The sequence below is a fragment of the Benincasa hispida genome, chromosome 10 (assembly GCF_027475165.1).
Source record: "Benincasa hispida cultivar pf3 chromosome 10, pf3_genome.v1.1, whole genome shotgun sequence".
Taxonomy (NCBI): Eukaryota; Viridiplantae; Streptophyta; class Magnoliopsida; order Cucurbitales; family Cucurbitaceae; genus Benincasa; species Benincasa hispida.
This window is the reverse complement of record NC_143487.1, coordinates 36,955,592-36,982,959: the sequence shown is the minus strand read 5'-3', so window position 1 is coordinate 36,982,959 and position 27,368 is coordinate 36,955,592. Positions and strand designations below refer to the sequence as shown.

General features: G+C 36.2%; 2 protein-coding genes across 2 annotated transcripts; one reads left to right on the top strand and one right to left on the bottom strand.

Moving 5' to 3' along the window:
• The first annotated feature begins 306 nt into the window (after positions 1-306).
• On the top strand, positions 307-2,605 carry LOC120088588 (uncharacterized). Its single transcript, XM_039045989.2, has 3 exons — positions 307-730; positions 803-901; positions 1,984-2,605. Exons 1-3 carry the CDS (start codon positions 350-352, stop codon positions 2,203-2,205), a joined length of 702 nt encoding a protein of 233 aa, XP_038901917.1. The 5' UTR covers positions 307-349; the 3' UTR covers positions 2,206-2,605.
• Positions 2,606-22,456: 19,851 nt separating this feature from the next.
• LOC120088769 (cytochrome P450 81Q32-like) lies at positions 22,457-25,344 on the bottom strand. Its single transcript, XM_039046204.2, has 2 exons — positions 24,423-25,344; positions 22,457-23,165 (listed from the first exon to the last, which is right to left on the bottom strand). The coding sequence occupies exons 1-2, from the start codon at positions 25,293-25,295 to the stop codon at positions 22,539-22,541; spliced, it is 1,500 nt and encodes a 499-aa protein (XP_038902132.1). The 5' UTR covers positions 25,296-25,344; the 3' UTR covers positions 22,457-22,538.
• Between the last annotated feature and the right edge of the window lie 2,024 nt (positions 25,345-27,368).

Below are 27,368 nucleotides of genomic sequence, written 5' to 3'. Positions count from 1 at the left end.
AATGTATAAATAAAATAAAATATCTCCATTGAAAATTGAAAAAAAAAAAAGAAAAAAATCCCAACAACCAAAATCTTGACGCTGGAAACAGGTGTGTATGAAGAGATAGACTACAACAATATTGGCAATTAGTGTAATTGTAGGGATAAAATTGATTAATACAATGGAATTTCATCAGTATGCTGACTCAATTTAACCAAAAATCATAAATTTCTATTTTTAGCTATTTTTTTAACTTGACACCCTAATTTTCCGGTTTAATTACACCATATTTATAGGACCCTGATAGAGCCCAATTCTAAAAGTTCCCTTCAACTCCAAGATTGTGGACAACCAGGTGACATCCAAAATGAAAGCCCACCAAAACGTCACATCCCTATTCAAATCCAAAGACTTCGACGCCCATGGTTTCCCGGTCGGCCTCTGTCCCCACAATATAGTATTTAAACCACCGCCTCACCAAAAAAAATCCCAGACCAAAACCATCACCATGGCGGCGCGGCGGTCCACGGCGAGCAAGCCGAGCCGGAGCGACGTCGTGTTGTGCGACGAAGAGCAGATGCGAATCACCGATCAGATCAGAGCCCAGTTCGATTCCACCGCCCCCAAGCGGCCGATGAAACCGAGCCGAAGCGAATCCGATTCGTCGCCACAAAACCCATCTGGAATCAACTCAGTCGAGGCTATTCCTGAGCTCGATAAGCTCCGAAACCTGCAGTCCCAATCTCATGTATTCCTCGATTTTTTTTACGTTTGTTTTTTAATCGTGATCTGGGTATGAATGTTTGAGGAATCTTTACAGGTTTTACGCTTGGGAGTTGGGGATTCGTTGGTGCAGGAGGACTATGTGGAGACAGAGTATTACAAGGAGTTGAATTCCATTGAAAAACGCCATCATAAGGTTTTTCTTTTTCTTTTACTACTTTTTTTCCCCTTTCGTTTAGTGTTTTTAATGAGAATCGTGGTTTGTATTAAGGTTAATGCGGACTCTATAATCGTTAGATTCTTTGTCAAATGTTGATGAGGCTTAAAGGGTTTTTTTTTTTTTTTTTTTAAAAAAAAAAAAAAAAAAAAAAAGCAGAGTTTCTCTGAACTTTTCAATTTTGTGGTGAATAATTTTCAATTTTGTGGTAAATACCATAAAATGTTGGAACTTATTGATAGTTTCAAAATTTTATCTAAGGGTTTTGAATTTTATAGACTAATTAGAAACAAAATACATATGTTTTTGAAGTTTAAGAATCTGATAGGAAAATTCAAAAGTTTTAGCATAATCATTTGGTTTTTTTTATTGCAATGGAGAGTATTTTTAGGGATATAGCAATATTTTAAAGAATTGCAAATATAACAAACTATATTAGTGATAGTCTATGAACTCCTATTAGTGATAGACTCCTACTAGAAATATGGGTCTACTAATGGTCTAGAAGGGTCTAATCAAAATTTTGTTATATCTGCAAATTCTTTTGCTATTATTATTATTGTGTTATATCTACTAATACTTCGGCCAGATTGCTATTTGGGTTTGGATAATATTTGCATGGTAGAAAACAAAACCATCTCCCGAGAGGTAGTGTTTAAGGTGAAAATTTTCAAATTCATATAGATATCAAACGACACCTTATTAACTTTATGAATTATTAAGTAATCGTTTACTATTATTATGAGAGAAATTTTCACTAAAAATTTATAGAAATAGCAAAAAAACACTAAAAAAACACTGATAGATACTTATAGACTTCTATCAACCTCTACCAATACTAGACTTTGATAGTATTAACTATAGATTTCTATCAACTTCCTATCAACTTCTATCGCTGATAGACACTGATAGATTTCTATCAACGTCTAATTGTAATAGACATTGATAATAATGTCTATCACAATTATAATTAGATTTTGTTATTTGTATAAATATTTTCTCTTATTTTTCTACAAAATCCTCATTATTAAGGATTTTAGTGATGATTTTGGAGGGAGCAGACAGGGAGTGGATTCATACAGGTAGGGAATGAAGGAGGACAAAATGGAGTCCATGTTAACAACACTGAAACTGAGTTTATTGATGTTGCAAATGGGAGGGTTCATCTTCATGGTGGCTACAAAGGCAATCCTGCAACTAATGACTGGCTCCCAAACTTTGATGATCATGATTTGATATTCAGATCCCGAAAGCCCAATCGAAGCGAAGGTTCCTCGCTCTAACCATGGAGAAATGAAACAATGTGGCTAGCCATTTTGTATACTCTTGACATACAAAACGAGGATTTAAAATTGTAAAATTGTATTTCGAACTCGATTTCAAGTTTTGATGCTTGAGGATAGTATGCAGCCACAGTCTGGCTGTATTGCTGACATGAATTGAACTAGCATTGCTAGTTCAGTCTTAATTGGATTTCATATTGAAATCTACATTGGAACCAAAAAGTTGGACATATCTTTTATGTTTGGGTAAGGGTGTCTGTAAGCTAATTTGCTTGTGAAAGGTTTTTTTTTTTTTTTTTTTTGGCATAATGTTGGATGTTATTTATTATTATTATTATTATTTTGAAATTATTGTAGAACATTGATTTGGTAATAATTTTAGATGAAAAGTTTATTGAAAGAGATGAATGTTTCCTTTCTTCTTTCTTCTTTCTTTTTCTTTTTAGGATGGGATGATTTAATTTATCCTAGTTTTGAGTTCAATGGAAGTTATGATCCCCTAAAATTTAAGTTAGATTATTAGATATTTTTTAGTTTTATTTAGAGTTAACAATTTTTAATATATATACATACTAGTCTTTTAAATCATGAAGTCACGTAGCATTTTAACTTTTAAAAAATAAATTAATATAATTGTTTATAGTTTTCCATATTCAAAATTTTCATATACTTATGTTTGTATATATTGATAAAAAGTATGTATTAAAATATAGGTTATATAAAATGAATTTACACTTTAATTGACAATTGTAAAACAAATAGCACCATACAATGAAACTTAAGACGAGTGTGATGTGACATTTGCATTCTATGCTCCTGTTAGAAGTATTTTCAAGATGAATGAGATTTACAAATAAGGAAAGAGAACTAAAAGTAAAAACTTTTTTTCCTTTAATTTTTTAGAATACAATAAAACGAAAATAATAATTAAAAACAGAAATTAAAAGAAAATTAAAAATGTTAAGAGTGTCTTTCCAAAAAAACTCAAAAAGATATTTTCTAACCATGCAAGTATGACTTTCTTCTTCTACTTTTGAAGTGTCTCAATTCACATTCACATCATCTAACAATGAGTTTTAAATTGGTAATGAAAAAATGGTAAACGAAACTCTATTTTTGTAGCTTATGGCGAACAGGTAGAAGATGGAAAATCATATATGATAGGAGAGAGATAAAAGAGAGATTTTAGGGAGGTGGTCATTTATTTGCTTTTCATGAAATAGTAAGGGTTTGTATGGACGGCCTCAATTTGGGCAATTTGTTAACTCGAAATTTGTTGTCGCCCACAAACCTTCACTAAACAAATAAAACTTATAATTCACTGAACCAACTACTCATACTACTAAGTAGCACAAATGGCAAGTCATCGAACCACATGGAGCTTAATATAAAATGTCTCCAAGTTAAATCAGTCTATGGAAAGCTGTAAAAATGGGGGGTTTTGTGGTTTAGTTTGACAGGAAAATAAAATATGGAATGTAAATTGCGGAAAATTAAAGTACAAGAAAGTAAAAGTGTAGGAGAAGTTAAGAAATGCCTAGCTATCGACTTAGGATCCGCCTAATCTTTGATTGATCATAAGGATTACTAAGGATTATCTCTCTTGACTTATTGTGCCTCATCAACTTGTCCGAACAACCACGACAAGCGCTCTAATTACAAATTAATAACTTAATTAAAACAAATGATCGATTAATTGGGTGCATGAGCCCATAGAAATCATACATTTATCCTACCTACGTTCAATTAGTCTATAGAAGTTTAGCGGGTTTTTACTATGACGATAAAAAACCTATGTTTATTTTCTTACTACATTATCTCAAACAAGCAAGATCCTAAATGAGTGTATCATCAACAGTCCTAATAACGAGCACAAGAAACAAAGAAAACAAACATTCAAAATCAAACAAATTCGAGCTTAAATGCTCAAAGACTGTCAAATATTGGTAGAATACTATGTGCTAGGTCGTATTGCACCCAAATTAATTTTCATGACTTACTCTACTAAATATAGCAAGGGAAATACGAAGCCGATCCTCAGACAGTCGATTTAGATTTCTTAACCTCGAAACTTATAGGATGTAACCAAGGGGGAGAAGGGGGTTTGTGAAGATAATTAACGTAAATTGCATGAAAATTAAAATGATGTGGAGTAAATTAAATGCATGGAGTGAATTAAGTGAACTTTAGTATGAAAATTTATCAATCAAAACAAAACACTTAGCTTGGGTTGGCCTAGTTTATCCCATTCCTTTTAGTTCTATCATGGACTTTATCATACAATTAGTTTGAGATTTTCCAATTAGAACATAACCTACTTGCTTAGAATCCTAATCAGTAGTCCTTAAGATCAAGTTAATTTATAGAATGAGCGAGAATCCTCCACTAATCAATAAAATAACAAGCATTAAGTTTAAGGGCATGCTAAGCCGAATAATTGATTTTCATCGTCTAACCAACTACTCATGTGAGATTTATTTAGAATAGAAAGTAATGCTTATCAAATGGAATCTCAAATTGATTTCACAAACTTATTTAATCCTTGCTTCTAGGTGATTAACTACCTAACGATTACAAATTAGGGCTAATCAAAGCAACCAATCATAATAACACAACTAATTTGTCAGATTATTCCATGCAAGATAGATTCAACAATAAATTCAAGATTAAACCTCTAAAAACCCAAAATCTCAAGAATGAAGAAGACATGGAAATAAACTAGAAGACCCAAGCTAAGCACTTACCTCTTAGCCACAAATCATACTCCAAAATCAATAATCAAGCTATAAGATGATAAAAATGGAAAGAAGTTACAATTCACAGTCAAGAGGAGAAGAAATCAAGTGAGAAAAACGGCGTGATAACCTAACGTTCAGATAGAAAACGCGATATAAAGCAAGTCTCGTGCTGCGCAAGACAGTGCGGGCACCTCCATCTGATGTCCATAGCATTGCAACGCTGCCCTGTCGTCACGAAAATATAATGCTTCTGCCTTTGAGCGTTGCACAACACTCCTTTTGAACATCACAATGCTCCGACTAGGGCAAATTGGTAATTTCTCGGCTTTCTTTCCCTCTTTGTGCAATTAGCTCTCAACTTGGCCGTTTTATCGTCTTTTTGCAATGAACGCCTTATTCAACCTCTTGTACACTCAAGACCTATAAAAACATCAATTGAACTCATTAAGTAGCCTAACAATCCTGAATTAAGGAGAGAGAGATGATACATTTTTTATGCTATCAAACACCCCTAACTTAACTCTTGATCGTGCTCAAGCAAGGTAGAACAAGCAATCATACAAAAGTAATCAATTTATCAAGCTACAATGTTCCCTACTCAAACCTCAACAGTCAACTAGAATCATACATACAAGAGATTAGGCAATCAAAAAGCATTCAACTATTTCAAGACAAATTTGAAAATTTGTTTCAAGCTTTGTCATGCATGTATAAGCACAAAGTTATCTTTTTTTTTTTAACATGAGCAAACCCGGGATAGCCCTATGAATCCCCAATTCGTTTTCCCTACTCTAGCTCGAAAGATCTGGAATTAGGTTTCCTATGCTCAAAGTTCCAATGTCATTAAATTGGAGTGATAAAAATCGATCTACTCATCATCCTTATTACTTTTTTTTCTCTTCCTTTTTTTTTCATTTTTCTCTTCATTTTTTTTCTTTCAAATGGAGAGAAAACTCTATCAATGAATACTGCTTTCATTTTGACTTGCCCACACGGGTTACGTGAAAGACATCCAACTACGGGCCGACTTTCTTTCAAAAGTGCCTAAGCGTACTCATTCTTCTAGGGTACTTTAGCTCACAGGGAAATTATGGATGTCATAATTGATAACTTGTACAAACACAAGCTATTGCAACCTTTTACTTAGAATTATAAGGGCTGATGAGTAGAATATGCGTTAATATTACTAAGGATTCATGTGGAAAAATGAGTTTTTGCCGACCAGCACTCAAAACTCCCTCTAACCCTATATCATGCATTATCTTGCGTCGAAATGTCTATTTTTTAGTTATCGCGGGAGTCAACCGCATGCGCTAATCTCAATGAAGAAAAGTTGATTGCATGCATTGTCGTAACTATAGTGATAACCATGATAGAAGTATGAATGCATGTCTTGGTATTTCTAAAATCATACAGTAGATATTCTGACGTGTTTCTTGATCGTTGACCATGATGCAACACTGACATTCTCGCCTACCGCATCAGTGATGGTGGCTAATCAGAGCAGGATTATCAAAGTTTTCAGCATTTAGCTTTATAAATAGAGCCTTAGAGCCCAAGATCAAGGCATTTGGGTCTCTGCCTTAGGTAGATTCTTGTGATCACAGACGAGAGCATGAGCAGATAGTCTTTGAGAGTTCTTCATTCCCATAACCTTTCCGATTGATGATTGGAGCTTCACTGGAGATTGAGCTCGAGAGAGACTACTCCACCACGCATCAATTGCACCACCGACAGCCTTGACACACATCTAATGGAAGAAAGAAATTGCCTACATCTAGCCTTCCACCTCTCTTCTCACCTCTGTATTGTCTTACATTTTGGCTTAAGATATTAATACATTTTGTAAACAATGCATCTCCTTAATTCCTTCAACCTCATATTCATCATCTTCTTCGTCTTTATTATCATAATGAGTTAAGTGCAGTTTACAAGTGCTATCACATATTCAATCTTGTAGCTTAGAGATATGAAGCATGTAGCAAACCACCGAGAGGTGTGCGTTACGTGAGTATAGTGAGTCAATCCTCTTTGCTTAGTGCGAGGCTATCACAATACTTGTCTATGAGCTGAGTAGCTATAACCAACTGTCTGAGAGGGTAAGTAGTGGAACTCACTAAGCAAAGTAAGCAATGTTCCTAGAGATAAGAATAATCTTATGCTCAATCCAACCATGTGTTATAAAGATATAAGCATGTTTCTGACCACCGTGTGCGATGCGTTAGTGTGGCAAGCTGGGATTACCCTTGCGATCAAGCTTAATGACTTGGCAAAATTTCCCTTCAATCTACTTCTCATGCATCTTATTACACGTTAATAGTTATCGCATCTCTACCAATTCTCATAGTCAAACTTCAATTGCTCAGTCTGTTTAGTTAGGAGTAGAAGTAGCGCATAGCTAATGTACTTCTTTCTTTTTATTTTTATTCACCGCCTTAAACGCATTACTCTACAAGCATAGTTTAATTGCAAGTCCCCGTGTTCGACCTCGGATCATCCCGAGAAACTTGCGTTCTCGTTATACTTGGCGAGAGAGCAAGAAAACGTATGGCAGGAACGCATGGTCATCGCATACACTATTAATGCATATTCTTCTTATCAACGCATGATTAGTGCATGACCATCGACGCATAAAAAAAAAAATAATTATTTCCTGCAACAAGTTTTTGGTGCTGTTGTCGGGGACTTGACATCTAATAGTTTGTTTAAGTTTTGTGTTTTTGCAAGCACCCTTTGGTCTTAGGTGTATTGTGGCTTGTGCGACCAAGTTGCAAACAATATTTGGGTGAAGGTGTTGTGCCCGAATTCAATATTAACCCTGAGATTGAAAGGATGTTTGTCGCATGAGCTGGAAGCATTCTTAGGAGCATGGTAACCACCATGCAGCCAATGAATGCTGGAAGCTCTGGTGGTCGAGACAATGAGTTCCTTAACCTGAGTAGGCAAGTTCGATCCCGTACATAGAAGAGTCCTTGTGGTGATTTCACTCCAATTTCTCCAGGGACGTCTTTTACTCTATCTTTACTTTTATTTCCTAGTTAACTTTAGTTTATTTCTTTGATTATTGTCGTTTTGGATTTGCGGCTGCTTTTCTTGGATGTGGTGTTGCGATCGCTCCTTTTTGGTGCCATAATAATTTCCTCTAGGTGTGTTATTTCGAAAGAAGAATTCTCTCCCTTATTCAACACATGATTAATTCTTCTACATGAATTCAAAGTAATGACGCAATCGACACTCTGCTCGCATCTTTCTTTTCTTGTTATCTTTCACGCGTTATCCCTTTTGAAATTCTCTTTTGCCTGCTTTCCTTCTTTTGCATTGTTAAATTAGCATCCATGATGATACTTATGTAAATTCACTAAATCCACCAACTAAACATCGCATGGCTCACCTCGCTTTAGTATCTTCTTTAAATTTTGATAATCTAGAGTTTTATTATGTGCAAACCTCTACTTAAACCTCTTTTACCGCATCTCTAAACAAGTTTGTCTTTGGCTTTTTGGCAAGGACCCTACCACTCTCTAAATTTGGGGGTGGGATCGGTTGAGCAAATGCATTCAATATAAACATTGTGATAATGCTTCATAAAAATAATAATAATAATAACGATTCTAATAAAAACTCCGTTGTCAATGCAAAGGCGAGATGATAAGAGTTAAGTTGTGAAAGGTATCTACTCATAGTTGGACGCTTTGCATGACACCCATGCAGGTAAGCCAAAATGAAAGTAGGTGACCAGAATCAACGCATAATAACAACTCCTCTGTTTGACGCAAATTAAATTTAGCTAGGATAAAAGTTGAGTTGAATATGGCATGCAACCGAAGTTGGATGCCTGCATGACACCCGTGAGGGCAAGCCAAAATGAAGAGTGTAGCCAGGTTCAATGCCTTAAATCTAATAATGAGTCGCAAAGCTTTGAATCGTTTTGAACAATCGCATTGTAAAAAGCTAAACGAAAAGTTGTCTCCGGTAAGTAAAAAGTTTTGAGTGGAGGCTTGTCAGAATTAAACTTAGAAAATATTTCTTAGAAGAAGTGGCTACGTTTGAGAAGAGTGCTACTACCTAAGTTATAAGTGCAAGTGAATTATATTATGAGAAGTGGTCAGCATAGAGGAAAAGACAAAGGGCAAGTTTTGAGTTTCCTCAATATAAGACATGCTTGAGGACAAACATGATTCTAAATTTGGGGGTGTGATAGCTTGTAAAAATACAAGCTATTGCAGCCTTTTACTTAGAATTATGAGGGTTGATGAGCAGAATATGTATTAATATTACTAAGGATTCATGTGGAAATATGAGCTTGCATTAATCAGCATTGAAAATTCTCGCTAACCCTATATCATGCGTTATCTTGCGTCAAAATGTCTATTTTGTAGTTATCGCAGGAGTCGACCGCATGCGCTGGTCTCAATGAAGAAAAGTTGATTATATGCACTGCTGCAACTACAGTCATAACCATGATAGAAGTATGATGGGAAAGAGTGGGTGGAATGCGTTGATCCTTTATGAGAACCAAATATGAACACATGCCTCGGGATTTCTGAAATCGTACAGTAGATATTCTAACATGCTTTCTGATCGCTGACCATGATGCAACACTGACATTCTCACCTATCGCATCAGTGATGGTGGCTAATCAGAGCGTGATTATCAGAGTTGTCAGCATTTGGCTCTATAAATAGAGCCTTGGACCCCAAAATCAAGGCATCCGGGTCTCTGTCTTAGGCAGATTCTTGTGATAACAGACGAGAGAATGAGCAGATAGTATTTGAGAGTTCTTCATTCCCACAACCCCCGGAGCTTCGCTGGAGATAGAACTCAAGAGAGACTACTCCACCACCAATCCATTGCACCATCGCCAGCATTGACATACATCTGATGGAAGCAAGAGATTGCCTATATCTAGCTTTCCAGCTCTCTTTTCACCTTTTTATTGTATTGTATTTTGGCTTAAGACATTAATACATTTTGTAAACAATGCATCTCTTTAATTCCTTCAACATCATTTTCATCATCTTCTTCGTCTTTATAATCACAATGAGTTAAGTGCAGTTTGCAAGGGTTATCGCATATTCAATCTTGCGGCATAGAGATATGAAGCATGTAGCAAACCACCGAGAGGTGTGCATTACGTGAGTATAATGAGTCAATCGTCTTTGCTTAGTGCAAGGCTATCGAAATGCTTGTTTATGAGCTGAGTAGCTATAACCAACTACCCGAGAGGGTAAGTAGTGGAACTCAATAAGGAAAGTAAGTAGTGTTCCTAAAGACAGGAATAATCTTATGCTCAACGCAACCATGCATTATAGAGATATAAGCATGTGGTGCGATACGTTAATATGGCGAGCTGGGATTACCCTTGCGACCAAACTTAATGACTTGTCGAAATTTCCCCTCAACTCTACTTCTCCATGCATCTCATTATGCATTAATAGTTACCGCATCTCTACCAATTCTCATAGTCAAACTTCAATTGCCCAGTCTGTTTAGCTAGGAGTAGGAGTAGTGCATAGCTAATGTACTTCTTTCTTTTTATTTTTATTCACGGCCTCAAATGCATTACTCTACAAACATCCTTTAGTTGCAGTCCGCGTGTTCGACCTCGGATCATCCTGAGAAACTTTCATTCTCATTATACTTGGTGAGAGAGCAAGAAAACTTGTGGCAGGAACACATGCTCATCGCATATACTATTAACACATATTCTTTTTATCAACGCATGATCAGTGCATGACCGTCGACGCATCAACAAAACAAGAATTATTTCCTCCAACAATATTCACCCCAGGTTAATCTACCCTTGAGGAAGAGGAGTTAACCTCTCCTTATTCCCACCTCTTTCATTTTTTTTTCCATTAGGGTAAATGGTGATGTCAATTGACTACATCTCAAAACATGCATTACTAAATGAACCTTGGAAAAACTAATATCCATCACTGAGGCCTTTCGAAGTGACAACAAACCTATGGCCTCATAATTCAATCCTAAGCAAGCAAGAGTCAAGATAGATATGCAAAGGGCTTAAAGATGCATGAAAAAGATCAAGCAGAAATTTCGAAAATGCCTAAAAAATCATGAATCTTTTCTTTCGACCTATTCTCATGCAAACACAATTCATATGAGTGTGTCATAGGCTAGTCATGGCAAGGAATAAAACAACAAGGCAAACAACTGTTGGGATTGGTGTCCTAATTCTCCCGATGTCTCGTTGTTTGTAATTATACACATTGTTTATGAATAAAATAAGCGTTATTTCATTCTAGCATTTACTCATATCTAATAAACAAAGCTCCATGGTTATTGTATGTAAACTTAAGCATGTATATGAGATATACAAGTGAATCATGCCTTAAGTGATAACCTAAATAGGTATGTAGTATAAAGATGAAGGTAGGATACCTGATCCTGGTGACACTATGGATACGACCCGCTTTGTAGAGGTTTGCAAGTGTTGTAAACCACTACAGATGGTAGATCCTGACCATTCTTGTAGAGACATGCGAGCGGGGGTGTTCTATACAAAGAGTTTGTATAAGACCGAACTACGAGATGATTCGTCTCTGTTGATACTAGAAACATATATCTCACCTAAACGAAAATAGGTGTCATGACCTCAATCCTGAGTGTTTTGGGAACTCCTGCCTTTGAGGGTGGTCCTTTGATTAGTATGGGTGAGAGTGGCCAAATTTCCAACTCAACATGCCTACCTTTTTTAGGATTGTCTGATTTAGGGGCTAGGAACTCAATTACACAAGATGGAATTCACTCCTTCCCCGAAGCAGGTGTAAGTAGATAAATTGCTCTGATTCTAGGATTTGAACAAAATGGCCACCTTTTCTTTGCAAGAGAACTATGACTTATGTTCATTAGAGGGATCAGTAGTACTTAAGGAGTTGATATAACTACAGGGGCATAACGGTTATTGGCCCAGCTGTACTTACGAGCAATCTGTGAAGGGTTATCGCACTGTTGATTGGTTAAGATGGATACATAATATATCTGTAGTAAGGAGAGTTCAGTTGACGGTTCTTAATGGGGTGTCTGGCAGTTAACGGATGGTGAATCCTGTGACTAAAGAGTTTAGTCAGTTATTCATGTACCATTGGAGCTTTGAGCTACAGGTGCATAAGGTCCCCTTGGTAGCTCAATGAATTCAAGTTGAGGATGAGTTCTTGATGTTGATTTGAAATGTTCAAATTGACAAGAGGTATTTCAATTATATATGATATGATCGGTATGGTGTATGAGATATGTCTAGTAGATGATTAATGTAAATGAGATTTTTATTAAGGACCATGAAATAGAAAGAGTTATGGTTTATATGTTTCATGAGATGAAATATTAAAACTATAGGTTATAAATATAGTATGGTAAGTTGGTTATCATTTATATTTATAAAATAATTATTGGATAATTATCTCTTTTTTTCTAATAACCAATTGAGTGGGAGGTTATTGGTAGTTTTCATAGTAATTGTGAGATAAAAGGAAAAATGTTTTCCTAAATTTAGTTAATGTTGATTTGAAATCTCAAAAATTACTCACGGAAAGTCTGTCAAGAGAATTAGATTTGCTAAACGACAGCTTGGAGAGACTAAACGATCATGGAGTATTTGTACACGATAGACACTCAGCTAGCCGATGAGCTAAACGATCGCATAGCTTTAGCTAGACGATCGCATAGCTTTTGTTAAACGATTGGGCATCTTTCTATACGATAGGCTTTGACATCTCCCACTTGCTCAATCGTTTACACGATTGTTCTTCCTCCGGTCTCATCCTCTAACCAAGTCCACATAGAGCCCACACTCTAGATTCTCACACTGAGAATACCAAGGTAACCTTTTTGGTGGTGTTATACTCAACTCGACACAGTCGAGGTTCTGTGGTGGTTGTTCATTGCATTTGTTGTGTTTGTGATCCGAGTGGTCGTGGTGTTCAAGCGTTCGAGTGTTACAGTGTTGCTGATTGTTCGAGCATTCGTGACCAAGGGTGTTGAAGATGAGTCTTCAAAGGTATGTTAATTCCTGCCCTTGATCTTTAGAGAAGCATGTTGTAATTTCTGTTTTGCGCATAGGCTATTGTTTCCATTTGTGACTGTAATTGTGTATGTTCATATATGATTGAAATTTGGAAAGATCCTTCCGCTACTCATGGAAATCCTCATATCTGATTTCCTTCAACAACAAACCAGCATGCACCATAAAACATAGTTCGGGCACAGTGCTCAAGGACCCCAAATAATATTATCACGAAAAAAAGATGTTCCAAAATCTAAACACCCTACCCCAAACTTTTAAAGCTCACATTGTCCTCAATATGATTGAAAATAGAGCACGATGGATCAGAAAACTTCCTTAAGTAATGGAGTGAAGGAAGGATTTGGGTCACTCAAATCAGTTCTTCTCCACCAGCAATCTTAAATTTGAGAATGATAGAAAATATTAGGCTTAATGATAAAGGAAAAATTTCGAAAATAAAATCTATCTAGGAAAGCAAGTAAATTTAAAGCCTAGCTACCTCCAAGAAGGACAAACCAACGAGGCTAACCGATAGGCGATGTCAAAGAAGCCTAAAGACTCTCTATCATGAAAGACCTTCATCCTATGCCCGTTCACTTTTAAAATTTTCTCTGTCTCAAGATTTATAATATCAACTGCACCATAAGGGTAAACGTGAGAAATGCCAAATGGCCTAAGCCACTTGGATCAGAATTTTTCAGGCATAAATTTCAAACGAGAATTATATAAAAGAACTTTTTGCCCTACCTGGAACTCCTTGAGCGTGATCATTCGATCATGAAATTATTTTGTCCTTTCTTTGTAGATCAAAGAGTTGTCAAATGATTCCAACTTGAGCTCTTCCAATTCTTGGAGCTGCAAAAGTATGGCCTCACTAGTTGCCTCAGGGTTCAAGTTACACTGTTTCACTGCGCAATATTCCTTATGTTGAATCTCAATTGGAAGATGACAAGCTTTTCCATAGACCATCCTATGGGGAGACATCCCAATAGGGGTCTTGAAGGCCATTTTGTAAGCCCACAAAGCATCGTCAAGACGAAGGCGCCAATCTTTTTTCCTGGGTTGATCACTTTCTCCAGAATGGTTTTCACTTCTCTGTTCAACACTTCCGCTTTCCCATTCATCTGAAGGTGGTATGGGATGGTAATACGATGTTGTACACCATACTTTTTCAGCAAAGAGGCGATGACTCAATTACAGAAATGTGATCCTTGATCGCTTATGATTGCTTTGGTGAAGCCATACCTACAAAAGATATTAGACTTTAAGAACCCTACAACAACATTAGCATCATCAATAACAGTGGCCTTTACTTCCACTCATGAAACATAGTCCATTGCCAATAAAATATACTTAAACCCACAAGAGGAACGGAAAGGTCTCATAAAATCTATGCCTCACACATCAAGTACCTTGTAAAAAAGAATGGGGACTTGGGGCATTTCATTCCTATAGGATAGACCTCCAATTTTTTGACAATGCTCACAAGTCTTACAGGGGAAGTATGCATCCTTAAACAAAGTATCCCAATACAGAACATAATCTAAAGACTTTAAAATCTCGAAAAAGTATGGTGTTTCTTCACAAGTCTTACATAAGTCTCCAAAGTTTTTTTACAACACTCACAAGTTTTAAATTCAGCCTTCAAACTCTTCTTCTGATGTTTCTTCAACACAGATATTCTTTCACGCAGAGCTTGTTGTTTCCTCTCTTTTCTGGTTCTTCGCTCCTTCCAGTAAATTTTAGCAAAGTATAACAGTCTAGAACTTTCGGGAGTGTCGATCATGAATCAAAAAGAGAAAACGGATTACCAAAAAAGAAACTATAAGCCTCAAAATTAAGAAATTTGTAGGCTCCTTGACAATGGCGCCAAAATTTGGTGAAATACTATGTGCTAGGTTGTATCGCACCCAAATTAATATTCCTGCCTTACTCTACTAAATATAGCAAGGGAAATACGAAGTCAATCCTCAAAGAGCCGATTTATATTTCTTAACCTTGAAATTAATAGGATGTAAGTAAGAGGGGGGTTTGTGAAGATAATTAACGTAAATTGCATGCAAATCAAAATGATGCGGAGTAAATTAAATGCATGGAGTGAATTAAGTGAACTTTAGTGTGAAAATTTATCAATCGAAACAAATACTTAGCTTGGGTCGGCTTAGTTTATTGCATTCCTTTTAATTTTATCATGGACTTAATCATAAAATTATTTTGAGATTTTCCAATTAGAACTTATCCTACTTCTTTAGAATCCTAATCGGTAGTCCTTAAGATCAAGTTAATTTATAAAATGAGCAAGAATGCTCCATTAGTCAATAAATTTACAAGAATTAAGTTTAAGGCATGCTAAGCCGAATAATTAATTTCCATCATCTAACCAACTATTCAAGTGAGATTTATCTAGATTAGAAAGTAATGTTTGTCAAACGGAATCCCAAATTGACTTCACAAACTTACTTGCTTCTAGGTGATTAACTACCTAATGATTACAAATTAGGCTAATTTATCAGATTATCCCATGCAAGATAGATTGAAGAATAAATTCAAAGATGAAACCTCTAAAATTCGTAACAATCCCAACAAGAATACAACCCAAAGTCTCAAGAATGAAGAAGGAATGGGAATAAACTACAAGACCCAAGCTAAGCACTTACCTCTTAGCCACAAATCATACTCCAAAATCAATAATCAGGCCCTAAGATGATAAAAATGGCAAGAAGTTACAGTTTATAGTCGAAATGAGAAGAAAGCAAGTGAAAATATGGAAAATGTCATGATAGCCTAACGTTTCGGACAGAAAACACGATATAAAGCAGGTATCGCAGCGTTGCAATGTTGTGCAAGATAGCGTGCGTGCCTCCGTCTGATGTTCATAGCATTGCAACATTGCTCTTTCTTCACGAAAATGTAACGCTTCTACCTTTGAGCATTACACAACACTCCTTTTGAGCGTCGCAACGCTCCGACTGGGGAAAATTTGTAATTTATCGAGCTTTTTTCTCTCTTTGTGCAATTTAGCTCCCAACTTGGCTATGTTATCGTTTTTTCACACTGAACACCTTATTCAACCTTTCGTACACTCGAGACATATAAAAACATCAATTAAACTCATTAAATAGCCTAAGATCCCGAATTAAGGAGAAGAAGATAGCACGTTTTTTGTGCTATCAGATATGCATCAACACGAAAGCAAGAAAAATCCAAACCACCCCCAACTTTTAGAACATACAGTGTCCCCAATGTATAGTAGTAAAAATCAAGAGTAGGGAACAAATTTAAGGGGAATAAAGAAAGTCCCCTGAATATGGAAGCGTAGGGGATAACAGGGAATTTCCCTCAAAAGCTTTTCCTTTTCCTTAGACATGTAAGAAAAGGAAAAGAAAAAACTAATTAACTACAAAAGAAAAAACAACTAAACTATAAAGCAAGTAAATTAAAACTCCTGGTTTCCTTTAGGTAGTGCAACATATTTAGCTTCGCTATATTCGATGAGATTCGCCTATCAAGTCACGTAAAAATTCTTGTGTTTTTCTAGGCCTTTCTTGCTTGAGTCAATAAAGCTTGCAAAGCCTAACAAGTGCTCCTGCATTGAAAGGACTAGACAGATATTTTTGGATTTTTAAATTTATAAAAGAAATAGAAAATGAAATAAAAGACTCAAGAATTGACTCAACTGAAAATAAAACTCTGACTCGTGAGGAAAGGATGAGCAATATTAAAAAATAAAAGAGATGCCAGAGGGAAGAAATGATAAAGATCTACAGCCTCTAACTCTATCACCTGAGGCTCTTCAAGATAAAGCTCGAGCTCATACTTAACCTCACATACTTGTTCTTAGCACGACATAGGGTATGCATTCTCATCATCACTTGACAAACATAACTCCTCAGCAAACTCGGCCTTAGTAATATAAATAGTGGATGGCTCTTGTCGGTTTTCCAGTGTGGGCATGGAATCTTCAAGTTAAGGGCTCGGTCGTCCTTAACTTGTAAGGGGGATTGAGTCTCTAGGTGAGACTCAATAGACTCCTATTCACACTGAGAAAAACAATTAACAAGTTCACACATTAAACAATCCAACATCATATCTGTTGGGATTAGTGTCTTAAATCTCCTAGAGTCTCGTTGTTTGTAATGATACACATTGTTTGATGAATAAAATAATTGTTATTTCATTCTGGCATTTACTCATATCTAATAAACAAAGCTCTTTGGTTATCTTATGTAAACTTAAACATGTATATGTGATATACAAGTGAATCATGACTTAAGTATTAACCTAAATAGGTCTGTAGTATAAGGATTAAGGTGGGATACCTGATCCTGGTGACACTACGGATACGACCCGCTTTGTAGAAGTTTGCAATTGTTATAAATTACTACAGATGGTAGATCCTGACCATTCATGTGAAGACGTGCGAGTGGGGGTGTCCTATACAAAGAGTTTGTATAAGACTGGACCACGAGATGACTAGACTTTGTATATAACACCATTGATACTAGAGATTTACATCTCACCTAAATGACCATAGGTGACACGACCTCAATCCTGAGTGTTTTGGGAACTCCTGCCTTTGAAGGCGGTCCTTTGATTAGTATGTGTGAGAGTGGCCAGATTGCCAACTCAACATGCCTACCTTTTTGGAGACTTGTCTGATCTGGGAACTGGGAACTCAATCCACAAGATGGAATTCACTTCTTTACTAAAGCAGGGATAAGTAGAGAGATTACTCCCTTAAGGGCTGATTCTAGGGCTTGAACATAGTGACCACAGCTTCTCTTTGGAAGAGAGGACTCTATGTTCATTAGAGGGATCAGTGGGACTTAAGGAGTTAGATGTAACTACAAGGGCATAACGGTTATTTGCCCAGCTGTACTTACGAGCGATCTATGAAGGGTTGTTGCACTGTTGATTGATTAAGATAGATACATAATATATATGTAGTAAGAAAAGTTCAGTTGTCAGTCTTTAGTGGAGTGGCTGGCAGTTAACGGATGGTGGATCTCATGACTAAAGAGTTTAGTCAGTTATTCACGTACCGTTGGAGCTTCGAGCTACAGGTCCATGAGGTCTCCTTGGTAGCTCAATGGATTCAGTTGAGGATCCATTCTTGGTGTTGATTTGAAATGTTCAAATTGACAAGAGGTAATTCGATTATATATGATATGATTGGTATGGTGTGAGATACATCTAGTAGAGGATTAATGTAAATGAGATTTACATTAAGTACCAAGGAATAGAAAAAGAGCTATAGTTTATATGTTTCATGAGATGAAATATTAAAACTATAGGTTATAAATATAATTTGATAAGTTGATTATCATTTATATTTATAATAATATTAATTATTGGATAATTAACTCTTTTTCACTAATATCCAATTGAATGGGAGGTTATTGCTGGTTTCATAGTAACCGTGAGATAAAACGAAAATTATTTTTCTAATTTTAGTAATGTTAAATTTTGTGACTTTGAGATTTTTCTCTCTCCGAAAATCATCTCACTGAAGTTGTCAAGTAAAAGGGATTTACTAAGCGACAATTGGAGCAAGCTAAATGATCGTGTAGTATTTGTAGGCGATAGACACGCAACTAAGCGATGAGCTAAACGATTGCTTAGCTTTTGCTAGAAGATCACTAAGCTTTTGCTAAACGATTGGCATCGACCTATATGATAGGTTCAGCCTTCTCCCACTTGCTTAATCATTTACACGATTGTTGATTCCTCCGTCTTCTGCCTCAAACCAAATCCATATAGAGCCCACCTTCTAGATTCTCACACCGAGAATACCAAGGTAGCCTTGTTGGTGGTGTCATACTCAACTCGACACCATCAAGGTTCTGTGGAGGCCGTGCGTGCTGTTAGGGTGTTCGTGACCGAGGTGATTGTTGAATTCGAGTGCATGGTATTCGTGTAGTGTAGCGGTCGTGTTGGACGAGCGTTCGAGGTTGTTGTGTTCGAGAATTTGTGTTGGACGAGCGTTTGAGGTTGCTGTGTTCGAGCGTTCGTGATCAAGGACCTTGGTGATGAGTTTACAAATGTGTAGAGAGTTTCTCCTTGATCATTTGTATTGTCATGTCGTAATTTCTGTAATGAATGCATAACCATATGTTTCTTTTTATGACTGTAATTTGTAAAGTTCATATATGATTGTAATTTAGAATGATCTTTCCGCTGCTCATGAAAATCCTCGTGCACGATTTCCTTCAATACATTGGCTTGAAGTGTGAGGAATTAGCTGCTCAATGTGTTCGTCGACATCAATTACACATTTATACTCAACTCGGTAGTCTCAAAGGATGGCTGTAACAAGGGCTCATCTCACTTCCCAACTGATTTAGCCATCTGAGCAACCAGGTTACTCAGACTCTAAAGATTAGTTATAGCCTCATATCTAGAATAGAAGTTATCCTATTGAAAGCTCGAGAACTCTTATTGCCTATGCGAGATTTCTTGCGAAACTTATAAGAGTTGTTAGAAAGCTCTCTAAACAGATCCTCTAAAGACTTACCTGAGTGGACAAAAGGAGCATGCATCGACGTTGAGATCGAGCTAGGAAACTCACAAAAGGGATAGGCATTGTGCATAGAGCCACGCGAAAGTTGAGAACATGCTTTGGATCGATGCCCTTGAAGTGAGAAAACTTGGCATTCCTTCACAACCTGCAATTACCTAGCAAAAAAAATCTCAAACCAGAGAGGTAAGCACAAATACTTGGCTTTTAAGCTCACGAATTTCTCTTACCTCATCTTCCAAAAATCTCGTTGAGCTGCTTGCTTCGCAAGAAGTGCATTATAGATTCATCGGTTGTAATCTGTCATGATAAAACAAGTAGACACAAAGGAAAAGAAAAATATTTTTAGGGTTTTTAAAGTTTACAACAAATTTAACAAAGAGAAGTTTACTGGCTACCCGGAAATGGCGCCAATTTGTTAGCTTGGAATTTGTTATCACCCACGAACCCTCACTAAACAAATAAAAGTTATAATTCATCGAACCAACTACTTATACTAGAGAGTAGCACAAGCTGCAAGTCTAGGGTCAAACAACAGAGAGCCTAATATAGAACTTCTCTAAGTTAAACCGGTTTATGGAAAGTAGTAAAAATGGGAGTTTTGTGGTTTAGTTTGGCAGGAAAATAAAATGCGAAATGTAAATTGTGGAAAATTAAAGTGTAAGAAAGTAAAAGTGTATGGAAAATAAATAAATGCCTAGCTAAGGACTTAGGATCCGCCTAATGTTCAATTGATCATAAGGATTATTAAGGATTATCTCTCTTGACTTAATGTTTGTTAATTTGCCCGGATAACCATGACAAGCGTCCTAATTACTAATTAATAACTTATTAAAACAAATGATCGATTAATTGGGTTCAAATGCTCATAGAAATCTTACATCTATCCTATCTACTTTTTAATTAGTCTATAGAAGTTTAATGGGTTCTTACTAAGACGATTAATAAATAAAAAGGCCTAGTTAATAATCAATTTTGTTCTTGAATAATATGAATGTCACAAAAATAATTGCTCTAGTCAATTTAGAAATTCAATCAAGCATGTTAGGAATTTTGCCTTAATGAGATTCATTCATAAGATGCATTTATCTCTAGTCTAACAAAGAAAATATGATGGTGATCAATCCAATCACAAAACTATGCATAGAAATTTAAACACATTCAAGAACCACAGAAAACCAAAGAGAAATATAAATAAGAATCAAAATCCACACAATAGATCCATGGGTTTCACCAAGACCTAAGCTATACTTACCTTGGCCACAAAATCGATCCAAGATAAGCTTTACAATAATAAAATACACCCAAGAATGAAGAATTACAGAGGAAAGGAGAAAAAGAGAGGAGAAAATCGAATTGGGGGCTGAAAGCCCAAAGAGAATGACCTAAAAGTGAAGAAAATGGGTTATATAAAAGTGTCAGGGCACCGACTGTGCTCTCTAAATTTCCGTATCGCCACCCTAGAGTGAAAATTCGTTCTCCATGGTGCTCTGTTTAGACACAATTTTGTCATTGAGCGTAGCTCTGTGCTCTGCTCAGTGGCAATTTTGTAATTTCAAGCGTCTTTTCTTTCTTTTGATCTAGTTGCTTCGTTAGAGCTCCAATTTGGTCCGTTCCAACTCCGTTAGCTCCTTAATATTTGGTTCTACCTCTTGAGTTCTTAATACTTATAAAATAACATATTGAAGATATTAATTTGTCTTATCCTTCTTCTTTTTATGGTTGATGCTTTGGAGCTCCATTTTGACTCATTTACGTTCCGTTTTGACTCCGATGCTTTGTATTGTCCCTTAGTTGTCCAATTACCTACAAAATAGCACAATAAACATGTAAAATTAACGAACGAGCCCAAATTAAGAAAGGAAAATAGCATTTTTATGGTGCTATTGGAGGCCCAAATGAAAAATGGCCACCTGTTGAAAAAGAAATGGAAGGTGATTTTTTGCTTGTATCATCCACGTGTGATTTTATCACTTCGCCCCAGAATCCACCCTGTGTGCTTGCCACTACCAAGGAATTCGATCCTCACTGACTTGTCAGTCGCTCCTCGATGATGAGTTACTCGATACTCGATGCACGGTGTACGACGACGCTCGACAAATGCTATATCCACCATACTCGATAATTGACACGTGCTACATACCAATATGCCATGTGGCAATGTCGTGAATCGATGTTCACATATCTCCAGTCGGCTAATAAACTTCTGGCAGAGAAACAAGAATATGGAATTAAGTATCAGTAATTTGCAAGTTCAGTCAAAGAATGGAAATAGAAAATAACAAGTATACAAAAGTAATAAAGGATGTTCATTTACGTCATTCTCAACCCAAAAACTGTCACGTGTTAGCTCCTAGAACAACTCCTTTGTCGTGCAATTCCTCTTGAAGACGATGTTTGTACCTGGTCAGTGAGGACTCATATTCATGCTGGACAACTATACCATGAACTTATTCATCACGTCCTCTGGAATAGCATGTGTCGGATCGTAAGGGACGATGTCAGTCGGATTTTCACTGAGTTCCACTATAACTAGACCACTTTCTTGCAAATGAGAGAGTGAGGATCCTCATTGTTCAAGACCCAAAATTAGTCCTTAAGGGAACAATTCATCTATTTACCCCAAACAGTAAATAAGTGTGGTTTTTGTTGGTCCATAGGTTTTAATAGTGGGGATGGGTTTTTGTTTAATGGACTTTTAATGGTGGTTTTTTGATATATGTGATGGGTGGTTTATGTATTATATGAAAGCATAAGGATATTATTGTCCAAATGATAAAGGTACAAGGATAATACCCTTAAAAAGGGTTTTTTGCTCTCCTATATAGATATATAGGATTGAAGAATCCAAATATAAATAAAAGCTCGACAATAGTTAAAATTTTGAATTGTTCGAAAGATATCTTTAGATTTTAAGAGTTGAACTATATTCAAGTCGGTAAAATATAGAGCAAGCATATATAAGAATAAGAATGATCAGGTAGAAATAACATTATTTTATTCAAGCCTTGTATACAACAAGAGAGGTTTGTAACCAAATCTTGGTACGTAAAACTTAATCCAAACCGTTTGATAGAACTTTATCCATAATTGGGCGGGATTTACACATGGTTTCCAAAGGCTTCACTTTGAGAATGGTGATACCTCCACTTTCAGACATGTCTACGTTTTCACATTCAACATTTTTCCACTCATAACATTGAATCAATAGACCCAAAGTTAATCCTACAACACGTAAACCCATAATTTCTCCAGGACAAGCCCTCCTTCCAACTCCGAAAGGAATGAGTTTGTTAGCCTGCAACTCATTCCCTACCCCCAAGAATCTCTCAGGTCTGAAGCTCGTTGGGTCGTCCCACAACTTCGGGTCTCTATGAATTGCCCAAGCATTGACCAACAACATCGTGCCAGGTGGAATGTTGTAGCCTGCGACAATGCAATCGGCAGAGGAATAATGTGCGAGGAGCATTGGGGCTGGAGGGTGCAATCGAAAGGTTTCAGAAATAATGGCTTGAAGGTAGTTGAGGTTGGCGATATCTGTTTCCTCCACGAGTCGATCTTGACCGATCTTAGTGTCTATCTCAGCTTTGGCTTTGGCTAATACCCCGGGATGGTTGAGTAGTTCAGTCATTATCCAATCCAAGGTCACAGATGACGTGTCTATTCCCGCACGCAACAAAACCTACACAAGAATGTTTTATTAAATACTTGGAAACTAAACCTAACACACACAATTCAAGCAACAAAGAGAGAATAAAATTCTAATATAACTCATTAGGCCTACATCTAGTCATATTGTAGTTAATGTACGTCACATTTATCCAAGGTGAAATGTAATCCATCAATGAAAATGTAAAAAATGGACCCAATTGATTATGTTTGTTGTTGTTTAGCTGTGTTCCATAATCATAATGAACTGTGGAACCCAACTCCAAATCTATAATTAAATTGTGCAATCTAATCATGAAACAAAAGGTGATCGAACAAAAGGTGTTCAATCTCGTGCTTGAAAATTACGTGGACCCACTACCTTTGTTATCGTTATAAAGATTGTTATTGTAATTGTATGAGAATTACAAATCTACCATATTTACTGTTACCCTTACCTTTATTGTTTCTGTCACTATTACTACTTAGAGTCGAACAGTAATGATAATAGTAACTATGAATATGACATATTAGTAATTCTAAATAAACGCGATAAAAAACAATCTAATTATGTCTGCGATTTAGGCTCACTACAATTGATCTATCGATAGAATTTCATTATGATTACACTAATTTTCATTATAGTTTGGTAAATCTAGCCTTAGTTCAAACCTTCAAAATTTAAACTAGTCAAACTTGGGTTAAATATTTATTTCGCTTGGTTCATTTCCAACTTCTATTCATTTTAATCCATTACTTTTAAAATGATACTTTTTAGTATTAAAAAGTGGTCATCTTGATTCTTATTGGTAACATTTTAACACAATTGTTATTGAGATAATATAATCGTATATTTGACCCGATAAAGCGAGATTTGCTCCCCTTTAAAAGTTTTTGTGTGTGTGTGTGCGCTTTTTTAACATTTTAGGCCAAAATTTTGAATCATGTGCACGAGTAACTCACTTTTATAGACAATATTTTAAAACGAATTTATGACACATTGTTATGAACTTTCTTAGTAAATTAAGTGTCAGATTAAAATTAGAAGGGAATAAAATAGACATTTTAGAGTAGAAAAGCTTGACGGTATTTTGACTAAGTTAATAAAGTTAGAAAAGTGAACGAGATTCTTCCGTTCCCCTTTCCTTTCGCTTTATGTGATTTACTACTTCATTGAGTTAACAATATTCATCAAGTTGGATGAACTCTGTTTCAGTCTCGCACTATGAAAAATCAAAGAATGATAAGAAAAAACCGATTAGATTGAACAAGAGGAGATTGAATTACTAACCAGAACGATCCCTTTGATGATCTGATCGGTGTGAGATTCGGGTTCAGAGAGCTGCAATTCAAGAAGCCGATGAAGCAGAGAACTCTGTTCTTCTCTTCCCAATACTTTCTGATTCCGTCTTTCTTCAACCAATTCCTGCACGAATCGATCGGCCCATATCGCCGATTTGGCTAAACTCTTCTCATATCCACCAAACCCAAACCATTTCAAAATCGGCATGAAATCCACCCATTGCGAAGCTCCTCCATGACGCGAAACATCTTCCATAAGCTCTATGAACTCCCTCGCCTCTGCCTCATCGGAAACCTTCTCGCCGTAGTACCTTTTTCCGGCCACGATCCTCATCACGATGTTGAAACTCAGTTCCGAAAACATTGATCTCAACTCCACCTTAGCGAACGATTCCGAATGGAGTTTAAGTAACAATCGCCGGATTTCATCTTTCCGGATGCCGAGAGACGCGTTGAGGCGCGTCGGGGAGAAGATCTCCGTGGCGGTGAGGCGGCGGAGGCTCCGCCAATGGTCGCCGTAAGAGGCGGTAGCCATGGTGGTGTAGTTGTAGCCAAGGTATTTTCCGGAAAGCATACGCGGGCGGTTGGCGAAAATGAGGTCATGTTTGGTGAAGCATTCTTGGGCTATTTGGAGTGAAGAGACTATAAGAGCAAGGCGAGATCCAAATCGGAGAGTGAAAATGGGTCCGTATTTGGCGGCGATGTTTTGGAAGTTCCGGTGGATTGGACGTTGTAGGAGGTGGAGATGGCCAATAATCGGAGCTGACGGTGGGCTCGGCGGCAGATTTCGCCGGCGGGTTCTGAGTTGCAGCAGAAAAACGAAAGCGAGACAGAGAAGAAGGACAGCAGAGAGAAAATCCATTTTTTTTTATTGATAGTTTCAATGGAATTTGACTTTGTTCCGGATTTATGGATATATATGCGTGCGCCTGTTGAGTTTTGCCTACATGTGAAGGCCACCCTACCGTCAAGTTTTTATTTTTCTTTCATGAAAAGGGATATTCATAAAGAAAAATAATTTGGTATCTTTTTATATAAAAAATTGTTTGTGTTACGAATTTGAGCGGGAATATGGATATGAAAAATATAATATAATAATATTAAATAAATTAAAATTAAAATTATAAAATTGGACAATGAAAAATTTTAGTGGAACTTGGGATAGATTTCTCACCAATGAATATATCATTTTAAGATCCATCAAATGCCAATATTTATAAGCAAAGTGGCAAGTAGAATGTGGACTTACATGGACACCAAACATAAATTACTACAAGGCACATAACCAACATGAATGGTGACACATGACCTTTGAGACACTAAGCAATGAACATTTATTTTTTATTATAATATTCATAATACTTTCCCTTAGATACCTATATATTATTAAATATGCCTAGTTAAAACTTTACTATGAAAAACCCAATGGAAAAAACCCCTAGTAAAGGAAAAAGAGTATATATTTCATATAATACATACTCCTAAAAGAATACAATATATGTATTCTTCCTCATGAAAACATCACTTAAAATCTCTGAGTCACCGCACTCCAATGTTGTGCACCAATTTTTTAAAAGTTGCGGTTGGTAATGCCTTTGTAAATAAGTTTGCCAGGTTACCCTTCGAACAAATTTGTTGTATAGTGATGTCGCTATTTTCTTCAAGATCATGAGTGTAGGAATGCTTCGGTGAAATATGTTTTGTTCTATCTTCTTTATATCATCCTTTGATTTGGGTCTTCGTATGATATTGTTAGAAGATTTTTATTAGAAGACAAACCACATGTTTCACGAATGTGTTGAGTCATTGACCAGTAGCCATACACATTGTCAACTAGCCATACACATTGTCAACTAGCCTCATGAATTGCAAGAATTTCAGCATGATTTGAGAAAGTGGCCGTTATAGTTTGTTTCACCGATTGCCATAGTATAGCAGTTCCTCCACATGTGAACAGATAACCTGTTTGAGATCTAGCTTTGTGTGGACTAGATAAATATCTAGAATTTGCACAACCAACTAAATCAAATTTTGATTTAGTTGAATAAAAAAACCCATATCGATTATTCCTTAGAGATAACGGAGTATATGCTTAATTCCGTTTCAATGTCTTTTTGTAGGAGAAGAATTATATCTAGCTAATAAATTTACTGAAAATGTAATATCTGGTCATGTATTATTAGCAAGATACATAAGTGCACCAATTGCACTAAGATATGGTACTTCAGGACCAAGAAGTTCTTCATTATCTTCTCGAGGTCGAAATATATCTTTCTTTATATCCAATGAACAAACTTCCATTGGAATATTTAATGGATGTGCTTTATCCATATAAAATATTTTCAAAATTTTTCCTATATAAGTTGACTAATGAATAAATATTCCATCTGTTAAATGCTCAATTTGTAAACCAAGGCAAAATTTTGTTTTTCCGAGATCTTTCACTTTAAGTTCTTTCTTAAGATATTCTATTGCCTTTGAAAGCTCTTCACCAATTATATTTAAGTCATCAACATATACAATTATAATAGCAAATCCTAATTGTGATTTCTTTATAAAAACACACAGACATACTGGATTATTTTGATATCCTTCTTTCAATAAATATCCATTCAGGAGATTGTACCACATCTGTTCTGATTGTTTCAATCCATACAATGATCTCTGTAACTTTATTGAATACCATTCTCAGGAATTTCATGCATATGTTTCAGGTATTTTAAATTCTTCTGGGATTCTCTTATAAATATCATTATCAAGAGTTCTATATAAATATGCTATGACTACTTCCATAAGATGCATATTCAGACTTTTATACACCATCAAGCCAATTACATATCTTAATGTAATTACATCCTCCACCGGATAATACGTCTCCTCAAAATCAATACCAGGTATTTGTGAAAAACATTGTGCAACTAGTCTTGCTTTATAT